General features: G+C 36.3%; 1 protein-coding gene across 9 annotated transcripts in view; it reads right to left on the reverse strand.

The window, feature by feature from the left end:
• The window catches only part of PTPRM (protein tyrosine phosphatase receptor type M), a 453,290-nt gene that overhangs the window by 344,873 nt on the left and 96,096 nt on the right, over positions 1 to 12,321 (reverse strand). For all 9 annotated transcript variants that reach the window (XM_051772753.1, XM_051772744.1, XM_051772735.1 and 6 more), the window contains exon 2: positions 6,221 to 6,343. In XM_051772753.1, the coding sequence (XP_051628713.1) occupies positions 6,221 to 6,343 (123 nt within the window). The remainder of the gene's footprint in view (positions 1 to 6,220; positions 6,344 to 12,321) is intronic.

Genomic DNA, 12,321 nt, shown 5'->3' on the forward strand with positions numbered 1-12,321 from the left:
CCAGTGTCTAGTTTATTATGGTAGCTGCTTCTCAGCATATATGATGGCAGGTGTTAGATATAACCTCAGCAGGAGACATGTAATCACAGCAAGGTAAATGAATTAGGCTAGAGGACTTGCTTAGCACTCTGCAGCACTACACGGTGTTACACAGAATTACCCTCAGCAGTCAACTTTATCTTTCAGGTTACTTTGAGAATACTGTTTTAATGAGAAGTGACTTCCCAGATCTTTCATATAGCCTCTGTCTGTCTTCAACAGAAGAGGAGAGTTCCTCAAATATTAAAAAAATGCCATAATTTATTATATCATCTTTAACAAATCTTTATCATCTATTGGTGGTTCTAATACAGTGTCTCCCACTTAATTCCGTGAGTTGCAGAATGTTCTGCAATTATGTACTCAAATATGAGAGGGCTGATGCAACCCGTAAGCAAACAAGAAAACTGATATCCCAAAGTTAGTTATGAACACTACAGAAACCCCACTGCTTCAAATGAAAATTTGAAAGTCAGTAATCTATGTTAAGTACTACCTCATGAGCCACACTGTTCATATTCAAAATATTTTGTTCTATAAAAGAAGAAAAAAGTGTAAACTAAAAAGTCATATGTAGAGAACATCTATAACAAAAGAGTAAGGAAATCATTAGCACTAATTTGTTTGAAAGCTACTAGGCTTTTTGTATTAGTCTTTATTTGTAGGTAAAATACGTTAAAATAAATTGTCTATTTTAGGGTTAAGGAAGCCAAGAACATTGTCTGTCATTGATTCAGAAAATGGGTTTCTGATGTTAATTAATCTTTTACTTCCCTCTGCAAGAATATTGGATGCTCAATGTTTGTAATAAACACAGAATTTGTGCCAGGTTTTGAAATCTGTAAGTCAGATCAGAAGTTACAAAAATGACTGTAAGATTCCTGTAAGTTATAACAACAAGCAATACCTCAGACATAGCTGGTGGCATTATTCTGGTTTTTGAACAAACATGTTAAGTGTCCTACTCACTAAGTCTTTAGGTGTGTTTTTAAAGTAGCTAACCCCTCCAGTACTTGCATGACAGCACAGAAGTAGCTGGGTCCCTATTCTGGCAGTTTGCTCGGTCTGATCTCCGTGTTGCTCCACATTGGCAGCAACTGGTATTAATTTACACAGTTAATTGGAAACTGGCTTGAATGTGTCAACATGAACTGGAGCTGCTTTGCCAAAAGGCATGTCCTTAATGGCTGCAGCTATTACCTGGATGTGCAATAAAATGCTAAACATGCTAGTGTTCCAGGTCTAGAAAATTCTATGAAAAAATTTAACACAGTGAGCAAGCTGCAACTCCCACACCTTGATAGTACTTTATGTTATTTCTTGATAGCGTTCAAATGAATTAAAAATACAGCTATTTAAAGTAATCTGGGGGAAACAGGACTGAATAAGAAATGTACTGGATTATCTTCAATATGAATGAAAACAGAAGAAAAGCAGCCCCGCTAACATAAAACATAAATGCAATGCCACGCTAAAAAATATTTAATGACAAATGGAAAATCAAACGAACTACAACTTCACATGGTAAGACACTAGAGTTGGCTTGAACCGCACATTTGCCAACTGATCACTTTATCTGTCTTTTTAAAATGGATCACAACTCTTCTATGCACAATTAAACAACAATGTACATTTTTCACACAACTACTTCACATTCTACAATATAAAATACTCCTCTGAATCACTGTCTAGTTTATAGGACATCTGCTAGTTATGCATGTCTGGTTACTAGGTCATTTAAAACAATAATTAATATAAGCATTTTCTGCAGACGTTGCATAGGCATTGCTAAACATTATGCAACATTAGATATTCAGAATACAAATAAGCATACTAGGCCATTCAAAAAAATCACATATAGCCATGAAAATCATCTATTTTCACCTCAAATAGCACAAACAGAATCCTCATCCTGGCTACGACCAGCACTATATTAAACACAGAAGGTTTCATTGCAGGAAACATCCTTTCAACGCACTGAAAGGCAGCCTGTGAAGATTTGATTTTTATTTGGATTTGAACTGTTTTAAAATGAATGAAAGGCCGATGCCAGTGACTCATTGCAAATGCAGTGACATCCCCTTAGAGATATCAAACCAACCACTGCCTTGAATAAAAATTATGCTACTGTCCTTTAGAAATCAGCTGGAACTGCGAAACACTGTGGAAAGATTTTACACAACTGAACACAGTGTTTTGTAAAAAAAATACATGGACATGAATAAAATTATATCCAGCAAATGACAAACAGAGCAGACTCTTGACAATATTTGTATTTTTTAACAGTAATCCATAACATTCTAATTGCATCGCTGTCAGTGATGACTTCCTGCAGCAGAATTAATACAATGCACTTAAATATCTCAAAAAAAAAAAAATCTCTTTCCATGGCATACAGTCCTTCAGGAATATACTGCTGTGGTGTGGGTAGCCCACAGGCCACAGGTCCTGCAAGAAATCCTGCCCCTGTTTGGGCTCCTCTCCATGGGCTGCAGCTTCCTTCAGGGCATCCACACCTGTTCTGGCGTGGGGTCCTTCACGGGCTGCAGGTGGATCTCTGCTGCACCATGGGCCTCCAGGGACTGCAGAGGGACAGCCTGCATCACCATGGTCTTCAACGCAGGCTGCAGGGGAATTTCTGCTCCAGTACCTGGAGCACCTCCTCCCCCTCCTTCTTCACTATCTTGGTGCCTGCAGGCCTGGTGCTCTCACATATTCTTACTCCTCTCTCTGGCAACTGCTGCCCAGTGTTTTTTACCCTTTCTTAAACATGCTATCCCAGAGGTGCCACCAGGACCTCAGCTGTGGCCAGTGGTGGATCCACTGAAGACAGCTGGAATCAGATGTGTCCAACACAGGGCGGTCACTGGCCTCTTCTTGCAGAGGCCACTCCTGCAGCCCACACCTTGCCAATAGCATAATGTACTGTTTGGGCATATTTTTCTGAAGACATCTTTATTGGACTACAACTAGAGGACTTACAGTCAACTGTAATTGTGAATGTGTATTATATAAACACATTAATATCAAACCGCTGTAACTGTTCTGTTGGATAATGCAAGATGGCATTAATAATGACTAAGTGTTTCTATAATTATAGTTGTGAACACTGTTATAAACACATTCTTGGAACAGAAAGACAATGAGAAAGACAGAGGCTGAGAAAAGGGAAGAGCTGCTCTTCCTACAGCATTTACTCCATCTGACTCACAGGACACTTGAAACAGAAGAGCAATGAATTAACCACTCTCATTTAATTCATACAAATATATACAGAAATACATACATGTCATTACTTTTTGGGTCTATTTAACACAATTTCAGATCAGTACTAACTCACTAAAGGCCATGCTTTTATTTATCAAGAAAATTAGAGTACTAGCACCCTATTTACTTCAGTAGTAACTTCATATTTCTCTGCTACAGTAACAATCCGACTTGCACGGTAAGAAACACTTTTAGAAAGTTTTTATTATTATCTTTGATATATCTCTCCAATTTTTATCTAAACCAAAATCTCTCAAAGAACTATTAATATTCACAAACATGTAAACAGATAATGTGCACATTAAAGCATGCACACATATGCACAAATCTTATATGACATTTCTTTTGTCCCACTGAAATAACATATCAAGCCAAAATATTTATCTATCTGAAGTGCAGCTATGCTCTCAACAGTCTCATGTGGATTAAAATAAATCAAATGCCATAACTAGTGTGTTTCCCCTCCTGACTGCCACCAAATTATACAAAATATTATATATCGACATCAACTCACTTACTGAAGCATGTTGCCTGAAATTAGGAATGTTACGTGCATTAATTTTTTTCTACTGACAAGGGAGCACTGAACTGAGAGTTCTTGTTTCAGTCTAGTATTACAACATTGTTGCACAAAGCATTTTGCTTTCAAGCCAAGAATTCCCCACAAACCATTAATCTAAGATGTTCTATTCATTATCATCTGAAGTTATTTCTTCTAAAATATGTAGCTCAGAAACTGCTGACAAACTACTTGAAACCATTTTCTAAGTGTATCACATAACCCTCTGGCTAAGGCTAACTGAAAACTAATTAAAATCATTAAGATGATGATTTGAACAAGAACAGGAAAAAACTGCTTAGATGAAATTATGAGGAAAAATTAGATACCACTTGACTGAATTGTGCCCTTAGACAACTGTTTCTCATTTGCAAAAAATGAGCATTTCTTTCCCTCTCCAAGGGGTTTTTGACCTTTTAAGGCACCAGTATCCTCAACCCTCCTCAGACTAACTCGTTCATCTTCTGACCCAAGGCTCCCAAAGCATATTTCACTTCCTTTATGGGCAGAAATAAAACTCCCCAAACCGTAAATACAACTTGTTACCAAATTTAATACCTTTTTACTTGATCATCAGAACATTATTTCAGTTCTGATAAAAAGGCAGGAACAGAAAAAAGAAACAAGCTTTATGATATCAGATAAATAAAATTCTATGTATCATTTTCCCTCTATAGAAACACCAGTCCCTAGTCTGGACTCTTGCCACTGGGAAAACAAACCAAAACATCTTCAAGCCTGTGGTCATCGCAGAAGAGAACATTGATTTGGACCTCTTCTATCTGCCAAGAAGACTGAACATCACGTACCAACAACTGCCTTCACAAAACTGAAGTGTGGTAATTAATGAAATTCGGAATAGAAAGAGAATTTCCAGTGATTGAGAAAAAGAATGTATACCTTGTACTGAAAGCCAAGATGACTGATAAGCTATGTGTGTTAGCTCCAACTTGAGAAACAGTATTAAGCAGTAATGAAATAGTTCAGAAAATGTTTAGCAGTATACGCCAAGACCACTGGACAAAAGCCAGTTTAGAAAGGAATTTGAAAGAACCTCCTTTATCTGGGACAATGAACTTATCCTAGAAGGATGATCCAAGTGCCAGATAAACTGAACATCTTGAAGTTGGGAGTCCTGCCTTTGCCAGAGGAAACAAGATGCTGAAGGAAAAGGTATTTTAGTTCAGCAATGAACCTCAGATAAGATGTCCACAACACAGGGCAGTATTGATAAATCTATAGTGAAGACCACTGGAAGCATTTTTGTAAGTGAAGGATACCCAAGGCCAATTGGCACACATCGTATACTAGTACATTTATTAGTACACTACTGATGAGTGCATATGTTAAGGTTTTGTTTTTACAGTCACTTCTGAACATTCACATTGTTTATCTCCTAATTGCCTTATTCAAAAACTAGTTCTAAGTGTTATGGATATATTTATACTGTTACAAGGCTAATGCAGAAGTCTCTCAATGCTACAATCAGTGATTTTATGTAGTGGTCTTTTCGTTTCGCCAACTTTCAGGTGACAATAGTCACAGGAGGCTCAGTCTGTAAAGCCAAAGCAGATGCTGAGCTGGGCTTAAGGCAGTCATCTCCCAGGAGATGGAAATCAGTACATGGGGGGAACTCTTAACATGTCTAGTAAAAACCAGAAAAAAAGAACAACTGGTAAATTTTAGGCTAGTGAATAGTTTAAAACCAATGGACAGATTCTACAAATTTGTGTGGGTGAAGCCCTAAAGGAATGATTGCATTAACAGAGTAAGTTTATAGTTCAGCAGAATGCAAGGGTTGTTGCTATGGAACAAGGTCCTACTGTATGCACTGCACAAAAAACATTAACTAATAGTATCACAAACATCTTTTAAACGCAACAAGCACATTATCATTGAGACCCTTTGTTTTGGGATATCTCTGCTTTTTCTCTCACTTCTTTTCCTCTTTCTTTTCATAGCAGATTTTGATTAATATCTCTTTCAATGAAAATGCCTAAGGCCATCTTTGTTTTATCTCTTATTAGTCCTTCTTCCTTTGAATCTCAGTAGTCCCGTCTGCCCGTTTCTAGTACTACTTCAGATTCATTTTCATGACACCATTCTGTTTTCTTTCTACCTTCCCTGATGACACCAAGTTTCTACTTCTATTTTCTAACCTTTATATTCCCCACATAACAAAAGAAAACCTTTGATTTGCAAAATACCCCTCATAAAAATCACTTGAAAGATCTGAGGATTGCAATTAACAAACAGATTTAGATGAAGCAGCACTTCAACAACAGTACTGTCAAGAAATGCTGAATAAACACATAAGCTAACGTCAAAGAGAAACGAAGCAAAATAAAGACCAACCTGATGGCATCCCTTGACCTGAGGATGGCTTTATCGGTGCGTTCACCTGATCCCAGTTAAGATCATCATCATCTGACTGACTATAGCCACAGGAACTGAGAGGCTCATCAAAAGTACAGCATCCTGTTAAAGAAACACAAAAAGAAAAATTAAACAAGGTATGCGGATAACAGATTATGAATAGCTAATCCTAGCCACTGAAACATCATTCAGTGCAGGCTGTGTCCTTTTTAAGCATCTTTTAATACAAACATTTATCTATTTATTAATTATCACTTTCTGAGAGGGCATAAAACCTTCTTGTCGTGAAAACAAAATCCCAAAGGTAAAAAAGCAGATTTAGGACTGCAGACAAATTTTCTCTTATGAGGTAATCATCAGATATCAAAAAGTAAACAGCAAAATAAAAAACAGCAAAACTCAGAATATTACAAGATTGCAATATTAGCATTCCTTGGGATAAACAAACTATTTCATGCCTGAGGACCTAAATTTTAGAAGAAAACCATAAAGGTGGGAACATCAGCTCATATTACTGTACCTTGGTTTCCAAGTAAGGGAAGGCCTAGGTGCTCCCAGGTGTGCTGCAATGCAAACAAGGGGTGGGATCAAGGCCTCTGATACAATACAGCACATCTGCCGCAAAATGTCAACCTATGCTTAGTCTCAAGCTCTTAGAAAGAAAACAGTATTATTTCCTCTTTTTTTTCCTCACTCTCTCCTAAGTAAATTAGAAAAGAATAACATGTTATAAAAGCCCATTCTATCCCAGGTTGAGGTAGGGAAAAAACTAACGTCCTGAATTTAGAATAGATTCTGACATCATCCACAAGAAAACGGAAAAGGTTTGCTTTTTATCCTGTGATACAGAGGAAACTTCTCCAGCTTTTTTACATCGTTATCAGCCAACAGGAGACTAACATGGGGTTACAAAATTCTGTTTTATTTGATGTTTCACTCCAGTGAAGAATGACATCTTTCCTATTTGGGAAAATAAATATAACCCCAGTCACAGATATTTCTGTCCATATTAAAGGAAATTCTGCAGCTGTTCAAACAAAACTAAACTTTAGGGCTATTCATCATCTTTGCTATCTCTCCATAGGCACAGTAGGCTTAGCCTTGCCAAGCTGTATTAAAATAGGAAACAGACAAAATGTAGCTTTAAAAATTACTTCAAAAATCTAAATTTTCATAGAAAATGGCATTACAGAATACCTTAACAAAATGCAGAATAGAAGGTAAAATTTCATTATACTTGACAAACTTCACCTAACTGAAGTCCAGCCTTCCTAATGGTTAGTCCAGCTGTATATTTGAGATTCATGGCAAGAACTTTGCAAGCATATAATCTTCAACAGAAATTATTTTTATATGCAGTTGCCGAATAATTTAATTTTTTATTCTCTTAACGGTGAGAGCATTACATTGGCCTTTCCAGACACACCATGTTTGGCCTGCCCTCAGACACAGGTCATCCTGTATTAGTCTCTGTTCTAAAATATCTTTCTATAGGAAGTATCTGTTAAGATCTAATAGTATGAGGGAAATTGGCATCTCTGGCCACTGCTTCTTTCTGTACAAATTAAAGTGCAAAAGATTCAATTAAATAATCCAGTGGGAACAGAAAACCCATTAAAAAACTGACAACTCCAAACGCTAACATTTCACCTCAATGATAACAATATATATAAACTCTCTCTCTCCTGAAGTTAAACAAATTGAGAAATACAAGAGATTTTTATAAAGTATATTAAATAACATCTGCAACATTTCCAAAGGGAAAGCTTAGAAATTTAGGCAGTCATTTATGCATTTGTTCTAGTACTTGCATTACTTGCATAAATATTACTCCAGACTTCATAAAATATGTCACAAGCTAAGTTTCAGACATAAACACTAAACATCAACTTTCACAGGCTGTGTCTTTTATAAGGAATAACAATAAAAAACCCACAGGTGAAGCAAAAGGTAGTTTCCTTGCATAAGTACTACAAATGATAATAGGACATAAATTCAAATACCAAATTATGCAGCGTACAATGTAGTCAAGTTTGGCAAAAACTACACACCCAAGTAAAATCTGGCATAAATCAGGGTTTACAATCCAAACTAGGACCAATGAATGTATGGAATAGTTCCCACACCTCATTACATCATATATACCTCTAGTGTTAAGACGGAAGAGTTTAAGGTGTCTTCTCGCTCAAACCCAGAAGCCAAGCACTGCAAAATATCCAATACTGGAAAAATGGCATGAGTTGTGATTCCAGATTGTCAGTAAAGGCTCTTTCGCTTCTCATGAATTAGGAAGATGTAAAAAATGTAAATAAATAGAATGACTGTTCTACTTGTCTAGACCTCTTGTCTGTCTCACCGCTTGTTTTTCTTCATTTCTCTTGCAAGTCTATAGCTATTTTTTTTGTCCTTTATGTCCTTTTGCCATTAACATCCTTCAAACTTTTGCAAGTTTACTATTACTACAATTTCCTCAAAATGAGTATCTAACCTTCACATCTGCTATAGGAAGAGTTTTAAAGGAACTTCTTAACTCCTATTCCTAAGCCCTTTCCACCCACAACTAATAAGGAAAGTGCAGCAAGTATTACTATGAGTAATCAAGCTGTACAGTCACCTATCCAGAGAATCGACCAGCATACAGAAGATCTTTAACAGCACAGATGCCAAGCCATGTTTCTTTTTACAGCCAGCCATGAAGGATAAGATGAACACTAATGAAGGCTTTACACAGCCATGACTTCTTGTAAAGTCTTTTTGGAGATTAAAATGGCATATATAGCGGTTGGAAGTGGAGGCAAGCTTACAGACTGAACATCTTAATGGAAAAAAACAAAACACAAAAAGAAAGTTTAGCTAAATTAGCCAAGATATAATTACTGTAAATCAAGAGTCATCAACGGGCCTAATGGCTTATGCTCTCTCCCTAAAGTTCTGACCCTCACATCTGACTCTACCACAAATAAGATGAAGTTCTTTAGAAACAGTTCATAACATTTGACAAACCTCTACATTTGCCACTTCTGAAGCCCTACTGCCTTCTTCTGCGCTTCGTCTATTTTCCAATCACGATGCCCTGACTGTACAAGGTCCCAGTTCATAAAACGTTATGGACACATGGTATCAACAAGCACTGCTAAAATCTGAGCAATTACCAGCGGTCTTTAATGTCTCCCATCGTCACACCATTTTGAAACACGAGCCACTGCCAAGACAGGCAGTTGTTTATAATCAAGTAGAACACTTGAGAAATTCTGCTCATTTTTTGCTATTAGAATTGAAAATAACAATAATACATATTGTGTGTTACACAGTTTAATCAAGCAAAGCAACTTCCCTGCCTGTTATACTGATATCACAGTTTGGATAGCCAAACTGTATTTTAAAGGATGAATTCTGTGCTGACTGAAATATTTATAAGTAAAACAGGAGATCCATACCCCACTTAGATTCTTTGGTTTATGGTGCATTTTATAGATATTTTTGGATTCCTAAGAGGACATGAATTGACAAATGCGAAAGCTGCAACACAGTCTATTACAGCCTGTGATTCTTTCAACTGCAATTATCCATTTAAGCATCATGAATCCAGTTCAATATAACCATGTCATTGTCTAAATGTAGTCCTTTTTTGATGCTTCTATTTTTATTTGGTTAAATTACTCTAGATATTGAAAAATTTATGAGTTTAAATAAGGAATATAATTTAAGGTGAAAGCAACCAATTACAGTAAAAGGGATAAAGAATACACTATATTTTTCCTATTGTGAATAAAGTTTTATTCAAACTATTTTGTGTTTTACAACTATGATGTTTGTTATGAAGCATTCTCAAAGAATATCTTAACAAATACTAGGATAGTAAAAGACAAAATCCATTAAGTCACAAAAAATAATATAGAAAAAAGTTCAAGTTACACTGCACACTGCTTTATTTTTGTTGGGTTTATATACTTCAAAGATCTCAGATCAATATGTACTTTCCATCAAAAAATTTGCTGCCAAGTGTACAAGTGCTAATACTTGTTGTGTTAGTGCTAGCACTGGCAAGGGGGGTATGTGCATACCAGAACTGATGCAATGGCCCTGCTTCAGGATAAAATCAATTTTTTCTTTACAGCAAAGCCCTATGGTTTATGGTTTGCCATAGTACCATGAATCCTATTGTAGAATATGTGAACCCAGAAGATGAGTTTACTGAATTCCCCATTTTACTAGTATTCTCCTTTATCTTATTTAAAAAGTATTCTGAATTCTGCTATCTCTATATTTTGTTTCATACTGAGAATATGTTTATGTCAATTAACTCTTGTGTAAATATAATGTAGCAACTCTTAGAAACAGAAATAAAGATTTTTATATCTGATCTGAAAGCTGGACATCTAGACAACATGACATATTAGGGAGTTTGGATAATGCAGTGAAAGATTTGTGTCCTGTTAGGCAATGGATCTTTCCTTTCTGTCTATAACAAAAAAAAAAGCCTTTGCCCAAACCAACAATACACCCTTCCTCAGCCAACAGCATTCCCTCCTGTGCTCATGAACACCACTGCATCCAAAAGCAATGGACCGAGCACATCGCCAGGACAACATACCAAGGTAAATGAAAACTAAAATAACTGAAAAACTGTGACAAACTACAATTGCTAAGCTTGCTTAAACCATGAATGAGTCAGCTTATCCCCAAGGGTTACTGCTCTGGACAATCACCCTATCTAGGCACTCTCATGACAATTAGAAAGTGATCTTAGAAACACAGCATTAGGAAAATGGGATCCTGAGCCTCTAAGTTGACAAACTATCCCATCAGAGAACAAACAACTACGCCTTTGGGGGCAGATAAGCAGTCATAAAGTGAAAAACAAAAAATCAAGCCCAATTATAAACTCAATAATGGAGAAAACAACAGTGGGAATTAATGGACAATTTTTAACATTAAAAAAAAATTAAAATCCTGCCTTTAAACTTGTGCCACAGGTCTGGTCTGCTGAATAACTTTATATAGATTGGGTGATGACAGGAATTGCCTAATACAAAACTGTTTGCTTCCCTGAAATCAATAAATTGTTGAGCTAATAAAGCTGAAATAAAATTCAATTTTTACTTGAGTAAACAAACTGGAGGTACATAAAAGGACGGTTTAAGGAGCATATTAGAAACTGGACATAGTGGTCTGCCTGGATCTGCTTTCTGTGTAGATTCTCAGCAAAAAAAGGCTCTACCTGCCCTTTCAAAGTTGTTATAGCATTGCATGTTTAAAGGGCTTTCCAGACATGCAAGCTCAGAGATAGTTAGTAAAAGAAACTCTTCTCTGTGTGCTTCCAAAGTACACACAGAGCTGCCACGTATCTTCAGTGACATACATGCACCAAATATTCTTATCCAGGCTTTACAAGTAAGCTTTCAACAGTGGGTAGTCTGTTTTAAAATGGAACATTTATTTTCTCTCAAAATATACCAAGTTTTTCATTTCTACTAAAGGTGAGTGTTCAGAGCTCTAAATTAAATCTTGTAATCTATATTACTGGTCAGGGAGTCTGAAAACCCATGTGCTGCATAAAGTTGATCAAATTTAAAACAGTATCTACATTTTGTCATGTCTACATATGCACGGGGGTGAGAAAGAAGAGCAAAAGGAAACAGATTTTACAATTAGATAACTTCTCTGATGGTGGTTGTGCTCAGAAAGGGTTTTGAAAACGGCAGAGGATGGAAGAACTGTCTGGAAAAAATCTCATGTGCTAGAGCAAAGATGATGAGGTAAAAGTATGCTTTACAATTAAGAAAGGCCAGATATTAATTCTGTCCATGAGGGAGAACAAGAGATAAAAAAAATTATACAAAAATGTACTAAGACATGCTGAAAAGGCGGTATGAGAATGCTAGAGAGTTATGAATTCATGGACACAATTTCAGCAGTATCACAGGTGATGACAGTATACAGAAAAAAAATAATTTCAGATAAACATTTAAAGTTGTTTTTTATGAGACTTCAAAAGCTCACCACATGTTCATAAAACATTTACAGTTGTTCTCTCTGTTCTCCCTCCACTTATCTGACAGAAACTGAATCAACATAAA

This window comes from Manacus candei, unplaced genomic scaffold, assembly GCF_025592945.1.
Source record: "Manacus candei isolate 608988 ecotype Guabito, Panama unplaced genomic scaffold, ASM2559294v1 h1tg000008l, whole genome shotgun sequence".
NCBI classification, from domain to species: domain Eukaryota; kingdom Metazoa; phylum Chordata; class Aves; order Passeriformes; family Pipridae; genus Manacus; species Manacus candei.